Source organism: Berghia stephanieae, chromosome 5 (genome assembly GCF_034508935.2).
Source record: "Berghia stephanieae isolate SIO BIC M18660-M18661 chromosome 5, UCSD_Bste_1.3, whole genome shotgun sequence".
NCBI lineage: Eukaryota > Metazoa > Mollusca > Gastropoda > Nudibranchia > Aeolidiidae > Berghia > Berghia stephanieae.
The window spans coordinates 63327530-63345145 of record NC_088364.1 but is presented as its reverse complement, the minus strand read 5'-3'; the positions used below and the strand labels follow the sequence as shown (position 1 = coordinate 63345145).

The 17616-nt window shown below is 35.3% G+C and overlaps 1 protein-coding gene across 2 annotated transcripts; it reads left to right on the top strand.

Moving 5' to 3' along the window:
* The first annotated feature begins 1436 nt into the window (after positions 1-1436).
* Positions 1437-14471, top strand: LOC144973378 (cyclin-dependent kinase 1-like). Of its 2 annotated transcripts, none has more exons than XM_078915725.1 (8): positions 1437-1586; positions 5037-5095; positions 6581-6737; positions 7370-7493; positions 8959-9129; positions 10096-10259; positions 11174-11315; positions 11851-14471. In XM_078915725.1, exons 2-8 carry the CDS (start codon positions 5038-5040, stop codon positions 11965-11967), a joined length of 933 nt encoding a protein of 310 aa, XP_078771851.1. In that variant the 5' UTR covers positions 1437-1586; position 5037; the 3' UTR covers positions 11968-14471. The 2 variants fall into 2 exon arrangements, with proteins under 2 accessions (XP_078771851.1, XP_078771852.1); XM_078915726.1 differs by having other exon boundaries at positions 1458-1522.
* The last annotated feature ends 3145 nt before the right edge of the window (positions 14472-17616 follow it).

Below are 17616 nucleotides of genomic sequence, written 5' to 3'. Positions count from 1 at the left end.
CGGCGAGCATAAAAGCGTATCCAGAGGGAAAAAACCCACATAAATTAGATCATGTTTTGACTTTTACACATTCTGGTCACAAGACATATGAAAAGTTCTAGCCAACTTGAAGAATAAAAAGTAATGATGTTCTTTGTTTAGAACCAAGATGGCCGCCGTTGCCGGGCGGCGTGACATCAGTACTGAATCCAATTGATATCTGGTAATTAGTGTAACGTTGCATTGGCGTGGGGAGTGGTGGTAGCGCCTAGCGTCGGATTCTGCCAAACAGTATTTCAACTTTATAGATGGAAAAGAATTGACGCCACTCAGCTCTTTGTTTTTGTTTTTAGACATCCATTTTAATGATTGATTTAATGATTAGACTATAAGCATTTAAGGTTAGGGCTGGCGGATGTTGTGAGTGTTTCAATAGTCTTTGTTCAACTGATCTTTTATACACAACACTATCGAGCTGACCCAAATGAGGCATCTGGACGTATCAAAGGAGATTATTCGAAAAGTACAAAAATTCTCGTCAATTAAGAAATCTTGGCTTTGAATCATTTAGCAGAGAGAGAGAGAGAGAGAGAGAGAGAGAGAGAGAGAGAGAGAGAGAGAGAGAGAGAGAGAGAGAGAGAGAGAGAGAGAGAGAGAGAGAGAGAGAGAACAGGCAACTTGCAATAAGTTTTCCCAATTCAGGGAGACCAGACACAAATTCAATGCGAGGACTGTTGTCATATCAAACCTGTTATTAGCAATTGCTGCAGTCTCTTTACGCAACGAAGGCCGCGATAAACTTCGTGAGGAGGATGAGGTGGTGGTGGTGGAGAAGAAGAAGTTGTTTGTTTTTGTTTTTAAAGGTTTTACGGCGCTTGCGCACATTTAGGTCACAATTGTTTCCTCTCCGCCAAGGACTCCGGTCAGGGTCAGGAAAAAAACTGAATTATCTCATTCAAAGACAAAGACAGAAAGCAATTGAAAAACAGATACAGGGGGATAGAAGACACAGCAAGTACTTCACTTGCCCACTATATGGGAGATGAGGAACCCCACAAAGAAGAAGAAGAAGAAGAAGAAGAAGAAGAAGAAGAAGAAGGAGAAGGAGAAGAAGAAGAAGAAGAAGAAGAAGAAGAAGAAGAAGACGACGACGAAGAAGAAGAAGAAGAAGAAGAAGAAGTCACATTTTGTGGATTGGTGGATTGCATTGTCTGCAGAGCATCATCCCCCCACCCCACTTCATGGCCAGGCGGGTCCCTGGTTCGATTCCCATCGCTGCGAAACAACAAATTCTCTCTCTCTCTCTCTCTCTCTCTCTCTCTCGAGAGAGAGAGAGAGAGAGAGAGATTAAATATATATTGTATGAGACGGATTGTTTAACAAAATAATTCTTAGTGTACCAATAAAACGGTTGAATAAAAAGCGCCACCTGTCGTTTGTTTACTACTAACAACGACGTTTTTCAACTTGAAATGATTGGATTGGCTCATTCGAACCGCCATTAGACCGCTACGAAAACATTGAAGTGGAAGTGACTCAAAACGTGAGCAAAATAAAAGATAGCTTATTATTCGCAGGTCCAATTCCTCTACAATTATTTTTTTCAGGTATAGTTATTTAAGTACTTTATGTTTATTTTAAATGTCTCTTTTTTCTTTTGTTTATTTCTTTTGAAAGTCTACGGACTGTTGGCTGGTGAAATTCATCATCTCTGAAACTCTGAATCTCTGGACTTCTCCAAGAGGTTAAGAGAGACCAACTTCAACTCAAAATAAATAAATAAATTGATATTTTCTCAGTTCATGTTTATCACTATCACTACTGTGTCCGATTGTTTTTCATTGTGATAGTGTGATTTTGAAAGGAGTCATTTTTTCATGAATGAGAATGAATCCATCATGAATCATTGAATTTGAATTTGAATTATGAATTTTATGGCCATGGGGTCATGTGTGGATTCCCATCTTTGTACTTTGTTGACTGAAAAGTTTTGGCTTGGGACTTGGGTTCGTTGGCGTTTTGTTGTAGTTGTACCTAGCTCGTTGCCTCAAAAAAAAAAAATTTGAATTTAGTCAGTGTTGTTCTGTTAGTGTTAGTAGAGTGTTACGTCCAAGGCCAAGGCCTTTCAACTTTCACTTTCACTCACGACTTAACTCTCACTCTCACTCACAACTCTGACTCTGACTCTAGCCAGGTCTAGATCTAGATAGATAGTTTGATATTGATATTTTTTTCAAAAGTAAAAATTAATGATTATTTTTTTACATAAACAGATAGGCCTTTAAAACCATTTAATATGATACAATGATACCTTACTTTTAGATTTAGGATGAGCGGTTCCAAAGTTATGATGATTTTCTGCTCAAAATTTACTATTGCAAGAGAAAGGTAGAGTAGAAGTAAGTACAAAAAGTCTTTTTACTGGAATTTAGCATTCAGAATGTCATTCAGTCAATGTGTTTGTGTAAAAAGTTCAGTAAATTTTTGCCTCCTGAATTGGCAACCCTGTAATTAGGTACTTTGGTAAAAAATTCAGATTGGATTGAGCTCAATGAAACCTATATCATTTTAAATTGCTTTTCAACACGATTCTAATGATACCAAAATTGTGAAAATCAGATAAGCAGAAAAAAAGTTATGTTAGTTTAAAGGCTGAAAAATGGTCTTCTATTTGCCTTTTTTTTTATTTACTGACGGACTTTGTGACCTGAAAATTGTTGCATTTCCGGTAGTAACCACCATTTGAATTTCAAAACTGGTCTAAAATGGCCGCTAAGATTTGAGTAAGGATCTTACTGGAACAAATTTCATGGATGCGGTATACAACTTTGCCCTGAATTTAATTTTATAAAAAAGTTAAGATGTTAAATAAACGTGCCAGCATGAAATTTTGATTTACCAAGTTCTAATCTTTTAATTATCCAAAGCTAAATTATACCCTATTTTATCCATAATCAAAAGTTATACTAAATTGTCATTGATTTTAAAATAAACTACACCAAACGATAGAGTAATTTCTCCTGAAGAAAATAAGACATAAATCATTAAAATCCATCCATAAACAAAAAATCTATGGAACTTTTTCTGAGACCCATCACTCAAAAGTCCAAAAAATCGGGTCACAGCCACTAGGCCATTTATCGGCTCCCTGCTGGAGGGCCAAATGGACGTTTATCAAAGTACCTACTGTAATGTGGTAGATACAAATATTATATGCATAACGATGACATGGACGCTGTGATTATCCCCAGACACCTGTCTGGGGATAATGAAAATTCGTTATCCCCAGACACCAGTCTGGGGATAACGAAATTTGGTTATCCCCAGACACATATTTGAAACTCCGCTCTTTTAAACAATTATCCACATTCAAGAATATGGAATGTTTCCGAATGCACATAGAAATAAGGAAAGTTAATATTAAAATATCTATAAAAACATAAAATTATCCAACATTAAATCAGTTGCTCCGACATATACACAATATGCGTCGACTTCGAAGTGGGTGTCAAGGCCGAATGGTTTAGTCGTCTGCCCTGGAAGTTTTACTAGAATCAACGTTATGGGTTCGAATCCTGATTCTGCCCCTTTTTTATTTATTTATTTTTTTTAATTCCGTCTTCTTTTTACAGAGCGTTGCAAGGGATAAATGTCCCATCCACCTCCCCCCCACCATTTTTTTTTTTTTTTTTGCACGAGTCTATTATTTTCTCCTTTTTGTTTGACCTTTTGTTCCGTTTCTGAGCATGAATTTCTTAAAAGTGGCGGAACCAGGATTTGAACCCGCAACGTCGATTCTGGTAAAACTTCCAGGGCAGACGACTAAACCAATCGGCCATGACACCCACTTCGAAGTCGACACATATTGTATATATGTATAAATAACTGGTTTAATGTTGGTTAATTTTATGTTTTTATAGATATTTTATTAACTTTCCTGATTTCTATGTGCATTTTTGGAAACATTCCATATTCTGGAATGTGGATAATTGTTTAAAAGAGCGGAGTTTCAAATATGTGTCTGGGAATAACGAAATTTGGTTATCCCCAGACAGGTGTGGTGTCTGGGTATAACGAATTTTCATTATCCCCAGACAGGTGTCTGGGGATAATGACAGCCTGACATGGACATGAACATCCTTAAATCAAACCCACATTTCATATTCATCATCATCCATCGTGGCTTGTGCTCTTGAGCATATTGCCGGTCAGTTGTCTCCACGAATCACGATCCTCTGCGGTGCGCATGAAATCTGTGTTGCTTTTTAAGTCACATTTGGCCATTTTTAGGTTATTTATTAAATAAGTCATTCTTTGTCTTCCTCTAGTTATCTTTCCTTCGATCATCCCAGATGTTACCAGCTTTTCTATTCCGTCTCTTCTCCACACATGTCCCAGAAAGCTTAACTGCCTCTTTCTGATGTTATCGATCAGTATTCTTCCCTTTCTCACCTTCTCACCAACACTTCCTCGTTCGTACACCTGTCTGTCCATGATACCCTCAACATTCTTCTATACACCCACATCTCCAATGCCTCTAACCTCCTCGTACATTCTTTGTCAAGCGTCCACATTTCACAACCGTATAAAAGGGTACTTATAACTTATAACATATGTTTCTGCTACTTTCATTCTGGTCTTCAAGTTTAGATTGTTGTTTGACACAACTGGTCGCATTTTATGGAAAACGTTTTTTGCTATTGCTATTCTTTGTTTTATATCCTCTATGTCACGTGCTTCATGGGTGATGATAGTGCCTAAATATTTAAATTTCTTTACTTGTTTGATGGTCTCTTGTTTGCTTGACAAGTGGAAGGTCGCGTTGTTGTCATTCTTTGAGACCACCATGCATTCGGTTTTCTTAATATTTAGTTTCAGGCCCATCTCTTCACTTTTGCACACCACTATATCTAACATTTTCTGCACATTTTCTGGAGAGTAGGCCATCAGAGTACCATCGTCTGCATATCTTATGCTATTCATATTCTGCCCTCATATTATACATTATAAAATATGATAAACTTATGACTTTTACTCTTTTCTTCCCTCATTGTTAGGATGAGTACCGACAGAGAAAGGATGGATGAATACACCAAAGTGGAAAAGATTGGAGAAGGTAGTGTGATTTTTTATTCTCAAGTCACTTTTGATTTGTATGGCTTGTCTTGTCATTAAAATTAAGCAATGTTGAGCATGGTCAGAGGCTGGATAGATGACGGTGGTCATGGGTAACTTTGATCCCAATGTCATGCTCTGTGGTAAAGCACCACTGGACTCAGGTGTGAATGAATACCTGGCTACAAGTAGTGACACCTATTGTAAGAGTGTTAATACAAAAAAAAATATGCCTAATAAGCGACTGGTTTAGTAAGTAGAAATGGAAACCATAGGGCCTGCTGGTCGAATTTAAATTAAACACTGTGAAGCACATAGAAAAGCGAGATATAAATGTTCATATTTATTATTATTATTATTATTATTATTATTATTATTATTATTATTATTATTATTATTATTATTATTATTATTATTATTATTATTTAAATTAATTATTATTTTTTGATTACCCACCTTATTATAGTCAATTTTTCTTATTCAGGCTGTTGTTATTTCTATTCTGGGAAATTCAATTTTATTCCCAGTTTATTTCCCTATTGTGATTATGAGATTAATTTAGTGTGCTTAATTACTTGCCAAAATAATTTCAATTTAAACCAATTCTCAATGCTGTTTGTATAGTAGGTACATGGACTGCATGAAGTGTCAAATTTGTTTCCATGTTGCCTGCTGTTGAGTAAATGAAGTTCTCCAAAACCAATTGAGCATGGTAGATCAGTGGACACGTGTTCTATAAAAGTTCATTTTTATTATAATAATTTTTTTCCTTCCCATTCAAGATATCCATCAGGGAGGTACTTGCTGTGTTTTCTATCCCCCTGTATCTGTTTTCCAATTTCTTTCTGTCTTTGCCTTTGAATGAGATACTTAGTTTTGTCCTGACCTTAGCTGGGAGGCAAACAATTGAATGTGTAGTTACAGTTTTGGGAGATCATATTTTTTCCCTTGTAAATCATCTCTCTGCTTTATTTATTAAAAAAAAATTCTTAACGTAATGATTTGTAAACATTTGAGTGTATTCCTCTTACTGGGGACTTGTGCTGGTGTCTGGGTGAGACTTTAAGGTGATCTCAAACTAAGTACACTGTTAGTGTGATCTTGTAATCTACATCTGTTCCCTGTTTGAATCATTTCCCCATGTCTTATTTTTTTCTCAAGTTCTTTTAATTGTACATTTATAATGTTTTTACTCTGCAATATTCTTCCTTTTTACTGGTGCTGATATGACCTAAATGTGTCACAAGCGCAGTAAAACCCTTAAAAACAAAAACAAACCTGATGTCCATCTCAGTATCAATATCTTTGATTTATTTTTACAATGTCGGATTTTTTTAAAAGTGTTAATTATTTAAAATCTCATTAGTGATTATTTCATTTGTTTTTCTATAGATCCCATTGATACTTTATATCCATATTTGAATTTATATCTGAAGACATTCTTGTTTCATGATATATGTAACGTTTTCGTATTGCTACTCCATAGGTACATACGGTGTTGTATACAAAGGTCGTCATATCAAAACAAATCGACTAGTGGCCTTGAAGAAAATCCGACTGGAGTCTGAGGAAGAAGGCGTTCCATCGACAGCAATCCGGGAAATTTCATTGTTGAAAGAACTCAATCATCCAAACATTGTTGCGTAAGTTTCTTATGGGAAAACCAGGGATGCCAACTATTACTATAAAGAAAGTGACACATTTTTTAAAGATGCAAATGTTGCTGCTTGTATCTTAAAGAAGTAAATAAATAACAATAATAAAATGGAAGCTTTGATTTTGTTTACGAAGACAGATGAAGTGGACGTTTCGGGTTTCCCCTTTATCAAATTTAATTGAAACTTTCATTTTATTATTTTGTTATTTGTAAATGTAAAAATTTTAATGTGAAAACAATGCCAGGTGTGCCGGAGTACTGTCTTTATGTGTTTGGTGGCAAAGTTGGTGGTCATTTTGATACAGACTTATCCATTTGAAATTCCTATTTTTGTCTCAAATTACTATTTTCTGACCTTCTGATTCCACTTCTGGAATATGAAGGGTTGGCATTTCATTCTGAATTTACAATGTTCATTTTAGGTGAGATGTGCTTTTTCCATTCATTTTTAAAGAATTATAATTGTGGCATTTTCTTGAGAATAATTATTTGATTAAAAAATGTTTGTTACTATGATGTCGTTCTTAATTAATCAATAGTTACGATTATGTCTGTCTTGGTTTTGGAATGACTTGCATTTTCTATATTGAATTATTTGATAATAATCTTTTTGCTCAGGCTAGAGGATGTTCTCATGCAGGAAGGCAAGTTGTATTTGGTGTTTGAATTTCTATCAATGGATTTGAAGAAATACATTGACACTATTCCAACTGGCCAATATATGGATGCTCAATTGGTGAAGGTATTTGGATTTAATTTGATCTTTTTATGTATGTCTCAATCCTTTCGATTACTTTATTTTCACTTTTTTAATTATGTCAGGAAGGAAGGGTCACCCTTTCTCTAGTTCAACTAAAACAGAGACACCGAAAATCTTTTCTGCTGTCTAGTATTAGGTATTTTGATACAAAGCAATAATCATTTTATATAAATAATAATTTTTGCTCTTTACTACCTAACAATGTAAATGTTAACATATTTCTTTTGCATTCTTTACAGTGACAATTTTGCAATGTTGAAATTATTCATATAATAAAGCACTACTCTGACTATGAACCTGCTCCTTAGTTATATATAAATTATATTGTGACATATTTCCATTATCTATTTATTTTTATATGCAAATTATAACGCCTTTACAAGATAGGTCCTTTTTGGGATGCAATAAAGTATTATTATTATTATTATTATATTAGTTGTAGTAGTATTAGTATTAGGTGCTGAGTGTTGCCTCTAGCAAATGTGAACTCCTAGATTGTGATTGTTTTTATGTTACTTCACCCATTGCTTGACAACCCAATCTCAGGAAGTTTAATCCCAACTACCAAGGACAGGGAGATAACTCTGCTGGAAAATTTACCACACACCACAAAAAAAAAAATCATTGCGCCATCTTTATTAGTGGGATTTTCATAATTTATATTGTGTTAGATTTTCATCAATATCAGGTTCTAACGATGTCTCCTCCATTTCAAAATTAAATTCAGTGTCCGATTCAACACCAGAATCACTACCAACATCGTCTGACATGGTCTCAAGAACCAAAGAATTTAGGAAATCAAAGGCCATTTTTTGTTTTTCACTTCGTTTATGGATCAAATTGAAAAAATCGAAACTTCGGGAGTAATTGTCAAAATCGGAAAAGGTAAAAGTTATTTTCGCTTTCATTCTTCTCGTACTTTTGGAAATTCACATTTTTTTATATAGTAATGTATTTTCCACTGGATATGGGCAATCACTGGTCGCAATCTGGCGTTCTACCACAATTGGGGTTGGAAATCAGCGACCGCTATCGGGCGTTCTGTCAAGCAATGGGTTAATCAATATTGTCATCTTTACAAACTGCTACTGTGTGTATTTCTTGGACTTCATTGTGGCAATTTAACCTGTGTATTGTTTGGAAAAGTATATCGACAGCATTGGATGATGAAGTGGTAGTCTGGTTCCTTTAAAATGTAGTCTGCTTTCCTACACATTGAAATTGTTGCAAAAGTTAGTCTGCTTCCCTACATATTGAAATATGTTTGAAAGACAAACGACCTAAAATATCTATTTTGAAAGCATTTTAGTTAAGTTGTCACTTTCTTTGTCATCATCTTGGCTCGTGATCTTGGCTGTTGCTTTGGAATTTGATGGTATTTTTTTTTTTTTTCAGACTCTCAAGGATTTAATTTATGAATTCAATGTTTGTTTGATTTTATTTTCAGAGTTATTTATACCAAGTTGTTGAGGGCATTCTGTTTTGTCACAAGCGTCGTGTGGTACATAGAGACTTAAAACCTCAGAATCTTCTCATCAATGACAATGGAGTGATCAAGCTTGCTGATTTTGGTCTCGCAAGAGCGTTTGGCATTCCTGTGAGAATCTACACACATGAAGTAAGTGTCAGCGATGATAATTTTTACCCAATGGGAGAGGGATTTTGTTCAGTTTATTTTTCTGGTCCAGCCATAGCTGAATTTATAAACAGGGCAACAACTTTATATGATTGTGATGGTTTTCTATAAATATTCATTACATGTAACCTCCTTTTAAAACCACAAAACGTAGACAAAAAAAATTTGTCATTCAAGCTAACATCTGCATTTGTTGCCGCATTTTGCCCCAAATTTCACAAATGATTCCACAAAAAATTACAAAAGTTGCCATTAATTTTTAAGCTTTCACCTTTCTGTGATGACATAGAAATATGGCTTGAAAAGAAATCAGATCTAATCAAAATATGCCGGATCTTCATTAACAAATTCTCCGCTTTAATTTGAAAATCAAATGGCAAGACCACATCTCCAACATAGAAATATGGAGAAGGTCAAATCAAGAGCCTATCAACACCCAAATCTGGAGGAAATGGAGATGGGTCGGTCACGCATTAAGAAGACCAGGGAGCAATGTCACCCGCCAGTCCCTTGTCTGGAACCCCCAAGGGACACGAAAGGTGGTGCTCACGGTCTTTCGAACTGAAAATGGCAGTCCTCACGCGGGAGGCTACAAAGAAGGTTGCGAAGGACAGAAGTAGATGGCGGATGCTCGTAGAGGCCCGATGTTCCACAAGGGGCAAAGAGGATTAAGTCAAGATAACCAAGTCAAAAAGGCTGGATCACATGATTTATTAAAACACAAAAACAACAAATTGTTTTTAGTTAGTAATTGTCTTTTGTCAGAGAGAACACCTAAAATAGAAAAGCTCTATTTATGATATGGCCTTTGTACGTAGTGTAAATTAGAGAAGCATCTTTTTTCAATAATTTTTTTAAATGATTGGAAATCTTAATTCCTCCTACCAACCTCTCTGGAACCTTTGATATATTGATTGATTAAAACAATTTTTTTTTCTCTTTCTCTAGGTTGTCACTCTGTGGTACAGAGCACCAGAAATTTTACTCGGATCCCAGAGGTATTCAGTCCCTACAGACATTTGGAGTATTGGCTGTATATTTGCAGAGATGGTGACAAAACGACCCCTTTTCCATGGAGATTCAGAAATAGATCAGTTGTTCAGAATTTTCAGGTAAGCATGTGTGACAGTATGGTTGTGTAGCCTATTCTAAGTTTCTAAGCTGTAAGTCAATATCAAATAAATAACAGGTTTTCTAAAGAAAGTGGATATTATTTTCAAACTGCTTTTGTGAAACTCTTTGAGGACTTGGCATAAGGTGCCATAGCATTATAATTGTTACGGTATATTATTATTATTATTATTAGTATTATTACTACTATTATTACTACTACTATTACTGCTGCTACTACTACTACTACTACTACTACTACTACTACTACTACTACTACTACTACTACTACTACTACTACTACTACTACTACTACTTCTACTACTACTACTTCTACTACTACTACTACTACTACTACTACTACTACTACTACTACTACTACTACTACAACTACTACTACTACTACTACTATAGCACTTCTGCTTTTAGGCGATATTACAATTTTTTTCCAACAGACACAATGCTGTTAACGACCATGTACTCATTTTACACCTGAGTGCGATGAGAGAATGTGAGTAAAGAGCCTTTTGCAAAGACTCAACTATGTGCAAAGCGAGGCTTGAACCCTTCCGATTCGAAAACGAGTGTCATACCACTAGACCATATGGCGGCACAACCCAGCTAACAACTTGGATCTTTGGTAGCTGTGAAATTAATGGACAAAACTCAGGAATGAGATAATGTGGTAGTGGCGTTGCTAAGATTACATTACACTACCAAATTATCTCATTCGTCTGTTAGTAGTTCATTCATCCTGTTTTGTTGATAAAGGGGAAACCAGAAACATCCATTTTATCTGTTTTCGTATATTAAATTGAAGCTTTAATTCAATTTCAAATTGTTATAAATTTGCGAGTATTTTAAAAAAATTAAAAAAAAAATTTAAGTTTATTTTTTCTCTCATTTTTTCGACCAGAACTTTGACAACGCCTACAGAAGAGATGTGGCCAGGCGTGACTCAGTTACAAGATTTCAAACCCACGTTCCCTAACTGGAAGACCAATCAGTTGCAGGCATGCGTCAAACTCATGGAACCCACAGGCGTGGATTTATTGAGGGTAAATATAGCAGTTTGTTGATTTGGTTTTAATTAATTTTTCCTATATTGAGAAGCTGTCTATTTCCCTGTTTCATCATATTTTGTTTATTCGCCTTAACAACATAATCCTCTTATTATATCTCTAATTTGTCTTTAATAATAATAGTAATAATAATAATAATAATAATAATAATAATAATAATAGTAATTATAATAAATATCTGTGGTGATAATAACTCACTATGGATGGAGAGCAAAGAAAGAGTTATTATCATCACCGCCACCACCATCATCATCGACGTCCTGATCATTATCCATCTTCTTCTTCTTCTTTTTGTTATTGTTCATCTTATTATTATCATCATTGTTGTTGTTATTATTTATCATATAAAGGTTATTGATGATGCGTCTACACGCACAGTAAAAGTAATGGAAATTATAACTTTGTGTAAAAAACAGATTGGGTTTGCCTCTATAACTTTGTGTAAAAACCAGCTTGGGTTTGTTTCTATAACTTTGAGCTAATTGTTTGTATTTATATTTTTATTCAACAGGAAATGTTGATCTATGACCCAGCACATCGAGCTTCAGCCAAAGACATTTTGACTCATCGGTACTTTGATGACTTGGACAAATCCAATCTCCCAGCCCGTAATTTCATTCCTTGCTAATCTTCACGTGTGACCTCATTTTCAATTTCTGTGTTCAGGAGTGAGAAGGCTGTGCCATAGGATTGTTCATGCATTGTTCATACAATATGGGTTCAGGAGTGAGAAGGCTGTGTCATAGGATTGTTCATGGGTCTCACAGTTCCGCTATTTAGTGGATTTCCGCTATTTCAAGTCCTCCACTATTTTCTTCCGCTTGGGGTCCAGGCCCTCAGTAGTATCAAAAGTCATTGTAAGCAGTCCCCAGTTGCAAGGGACTTCACCATGTTTATTAGTTCTTTACTAATTATTTTTCCTTTATATAGTATGAATTGTTTTACGAGTATTGTCAATAATAGAGGCGTATTGTTCCACATGTTCTGAGAAAGCTGCGAAATGTTCCTCTTTTTAAAAAAATTCTGATTTGAAACCCATGATTGTTTATACAATATTTGTATAGCAGTGAGAAGGCTGTGTCATCAGATTGTTCATATATTGTTCATATCACCTTCATCCCATTGATATTTCATTTATTTTATTCCAACAACAATGACGATTGCCTTCATCCTTTAGTTTCGTTTAGAACGTTAGATTTTCATTAATTTCTTTGTTAATCTTCACATAAATTGACTGCCTCTTGTCCAGCCGTAGCCTTTGTAAAATTTTAGCCAGTCATTGACCCAAAAATTATGCAATTACATATTGCAGTCACTCTGGTGTGTACCATGCATTATATGTTATGTTTTATTTAAAACAGAATCAAATAAAAAAAACAAATGCCTATATGTGGTGATGTGGTCTTGTGGTATAACACTCGCTTTTGGATCAGAAGGTCCTGGATTCGAGTCTCGTTCAGGTATAGTTGAGTCCTTGAAAATTGTTCTTTGTTCATATTCTCTCACCATACTGAGGTGTAAAATGAGTACCTGGCCCTTAATGCTTAACAGCGTTGTCTCTGTCGGGGGAAAAAATTGTCACACCATGTTCTTTTTAAAATTAAAATACACTTTTGTACAAAGATTTAAAAAGTTATGACCATTCATGATGGTGTCTTTCACAAGAAATTGAAAAAAAAAAAAAATAAAGTGCCAGAAGACAGGAGAATAAAAGCTTTATGGTGATGAGAATTGAACCCGAGACCCGACTGAAAGATGGTTGGCTTGGTGGATAGATGGTCTGTTTCATAGCCAGGTGTAGGATGGCATACTAACCTGGTCCTCCATCGATTCTCATGGCATTTTTCCAATCCTTTTGTCTCTCATTCTCATTATCATCATCAGTACCAGTCAGTTGCCTGATTCATTCACGCTATATTTTTGTAAGTTTGAATGATTTGTCAACCAACCGAATGTGTTCAATTTTGATTCTAAATGTGTGTACATAGAAATTATTGTGTTTTAATGGGGCGGCACAAGGAGTTGAGATTGTTAGAAATCTACTTGACAGATCTGTGTATTCCACACTATTGTCCAATTTGAGTGGCTTTTGCATCATTGTTGCATTATTATTTAACAAGCCTGATTCGATTGGCGAATGCATTGTTGTCTCAAATCAAGAGGCCTTTGCAGTTTTTCTCTTCAGTTTGTCTATTGTCTTACAAAACTGTCTGTCTGTTGTCTTACACAAACAGTCTGTCTGTTGTCTTAGACAAACAGTCTGGGTGGGGTTCCCTACCTCCACAGTGGGCAGGGAGGCACTTACTGTGTCTTCTATCCTTTATATCTGTTTTCCAACATGCTTTCTGTCTTTGTCTTGGTATGAGATTGCTTGATTTTGTCCCGACCCTGGCCGGAGTCCTTGGCTGGGAGGGGAAACAGTCAAATTCATAGTTATTGTTTTGGGAGATGATAATTTTATCCTTGTATATCATCTCTCTGTTATGTATTATTATATTTGTTATTTTTAATGTATAATGAAATGTAAGCATTTGAGTGTATTCCTCTTTGTTGGATCTTGTGCTTGTGTCTGGATGAGACTTATAGGTGATATCAGATGGTATGCTCTTGGAATCTACATCTGATCCCTATTTGTTCCCAATTCCCTTTTGTCTTACTCTCTCTTGGGTGCTTTAATTGTAATTCTAGAACTTTCGACTATCCCATTTTCTTCCTTTTTACTGGCGCTGATATAACTTAAATGTGTTGTAAGCGCCGTAAACCCCTTAAAAACAAACACAAACAGTCTGTCTGTTGTCTTACATAACAGTCTGTTGTCTTAGATAAACAGTCTGTCTGTTGTCTTACACAAACGGTCTGTCACGTCAGTTGTCTTACACGTACAATATACCGTTTTTGGATTAAAGGAATATTAACGTTACTTTATAATGAGAATAATATAAAGATACTGAACATTAAAAACCTGTGGTGTAGATGTTACTTTATAACTAAATGCTGCACATGTGACCTGTGTAAAACGTATTGAGATGAGATTCCTTTTGATTGTCACAATGTTTGGATTGTAAATAGTGTCTGAATTCTTGTGTATTTGAATGACAATTGATGAATACATTGCATTTGACTACCAGTGTGCTTTACAGTTTTGTAGTTACTTCTTTCACTCATTGTTATTATTATTATATTTATTATTTGTATTATTATTGTTGTTGTCATTTGTTTTATTACTATAAATCAGCTGGGATTTTTCAAGGTTTTAAAGAATGGCTCTGCAATTTTAGTAGATTAAAAATTGCCTGGAGTCAACGTTTACATATTATGCCTGTCTGACATCGGAATGCAATTATGGGCCTGTGTAATGGACAATATTTTGCGTAATTTTCTTTGAGATTCCATTACAACAAAAGAAACCACATAATGAATTGGGTTACCAGACCTGCAAATTAGTGCATGTTGGTGTAGAGCTCAGGCGGGAAGGGCTCTTTAAGGGTCTTGAGAGCACTGATTCTTTCAAGACACTGTCTTTCGAGTAGTGAGCAGCTCGCTTTGGCTTGCTCAAACTTGCTGCACTGACACAACCCCCCCCGTCCCGATATGTCTTTGTTTTATGTCTGAGATGTGTGGAGTGTACAGCGATGCAAACCGCTTGCCAGTCAAAAAAAAAAAGAAACGGCGAAGCCATGTTTGTTAAAACTGAAAAAAACCCCAGACAACTTAACCCTATTCCACTCCATGGGGTGGTTTTACACCCCAGCCCTATGTTTTTCACCAATAACTTTTTTATTTTTTGAGCTAGAAAGTTGAAATTTTATGTAATCGCTAATTGTTATATGATAATTGTGACCACAAAGTATCATTTATATCAGTATAATATATTTTGAGTTATATAGGTATAAAATGTCAGATACCCTATTCATATCCGATGGGGTGTAAAACCACCCCATGACAATAAAGAGAAAAAAATGGAACATTCCTATTTCAATCCTATGGGGTGGTTTTACACCCTATCCTGTCTAATAGAAAATATAAGACTACACCTATTCTAATCCAAGGGGGTGGTTTTACACCCCATCCTATGTATAGAGAAAACATGAGCAACTAAATCAAATACCTATATAAACAAGCAATAAACAGACAAGGATTTCATTAGCCTATTTTGATAGTATTATATAAATGTATATACAAAACACACATGAAATAGAAAAACAATAACACAATAAGTAAAACTGAGACCATAATGAGTTTTATTTTTAAAAACCAAGTGAATTTTATTGAAATTAAATTTTATCTTTGGAACAAGTGAAATATAACACTGTGGCAACTTTTATTGTATTTTAATTTTTGATATGTATGATATACTACACGCATATCAGTTAATTTGTTAAAAAACATGAATTAAATTTATTTCTTCTCGTAACCAACTGGAAGAAATGAGTTTCAAAATCAAAATTTAATAGGGTAACAACAAAAATATTTCTTGTGGTTTGATTTATGTCTGACTAAAGACAATTCAGAGGTGAAAGCAAAGCTTCATTCTGATTTTTTCAAATCCTTGCCATGTTTAAATTTCTCAGGAAGAAAACGTTTGACTCTACGAACTGTCCCAACTCCTGTCAATCCTTGCTTTCTGAGGCATAACAAAAGCTCTTTGTCCGTGATAAAATTATCAAAATTAATATTTCTACCACTTTTGCAATATGGCATAGTTAATTCCTTGACAGTTTCTCTTCCTAAATTTGTCCTCCTTTCTCCATATTTTCCAATATAGGAAATTGCTTTCAGTGGATAAGCAGTCTTAGAATCACATATCCAGAATATTTTCAATCCATACTTATCCGGTTTGCTGGGTAAATATTGAAGAAACTTGACTCTCCCCCTCCATGGGATTAATTGCTCATCCACTGTAAGGTTCATGTCTGGAGTATATATCTTAGAAAGTTGATTGTTGATGGTATCAAAAAGGTCCCTGATTGGCGCAAAAACATCCCTGGCCCTTCTGACTGTTCGAGTAGTCCTGTCGTCAAACCTTAGACTTAGAGTACTTAGAGTATTTGTTAGGTTCAGAAAACGCTTCATTGTCATTGTTGCTCTGGCCACAGGGTCTGCTGCAATGCCGCTCCATATTCTTGCCACATTGACCAGGTTCAAATTTCTTGCTCCCAAATGGTAATATAATCCAAGCAAAGCCATGATTTCTATACCGTCTGTCTTCACCCACATGTCACCCTGGCATCTCATCCCCTCCAAATTTGTAAATCTAACAATGCTAGAAATGACAAGTGGCGTAAAAAAGAGTAAAAACTGATAGCGGATCAACAACACATTTGATGTTAACATTCCTTACATTATGAGATTTGACCTGTCTAAAAACATTACATTGCCTTTGCCTAAAGTTTTGGACAACAGGCTCTTCAGACCATACTATTCCATCATTTGAAGTTAAAGTTTGAGCTACTCAAGTTGGTAACGTTGTCAAAGTTGCATCTTCTTGAATATCCTCATCTCTGTCCTCAACTTCATCAACTAGTATTTCGGGATCTGAATCGTCTAGAATGGATGCAACTTCATCACCTTGGCTGCTGGCATAATCTAAAACGTCTCCATCATCCTCATCACCATCCTCTTCTAGATCATTCAGGGTTTGTACAATGACATCTGAAACATGAGATATCAAATAGGTGAAAAAAAACTTACTGGCTAAGATTTGTGCTACACTGCATGTCTGAGTCTGCTTCGCACAAATAATTGTCAAAGTAGTGCAGTATCTTTATGTGACCTATAGTAGTTGAAAGAGAGGTTAACCCTAACAAAATAAAACAAGCAAGAATAGATTCAGAATAAGGGACTTACCTGATGTAGGGTTGGAACTTCATTCTAAGAGTGATGGATCTAAAAGATGAACTGGCTGGAGATCAATAAAGTCTGAACTGTTTTCATCAGTTGTTGAGGGCACTTGAAATGCTCGAAAAACATTCCTGTTTGCATCCGCCGCCATTTTCACTTCGTTTTGATTTTATTGTAATGAATGAATCAAATTAATACTCAAAACAAAATAGAACAACCTTAGGAACAGGGAGATAGGAGCATCTGCTCTGTGTTGTAATTATTGTAACAGGAACATGTGACAAACAGGAAGGGGAAGAAATGAAAAAGTTGGGTCAGAGTCATGGTGTGGAAAATGTAAAAAATAAAAATAGAACAAGCTGTGAAACAAAACTCTATTTCATTATCTCTATTCTTTGCACTAATTATGGTAAAAACTGGCGGCATGAATAATAAT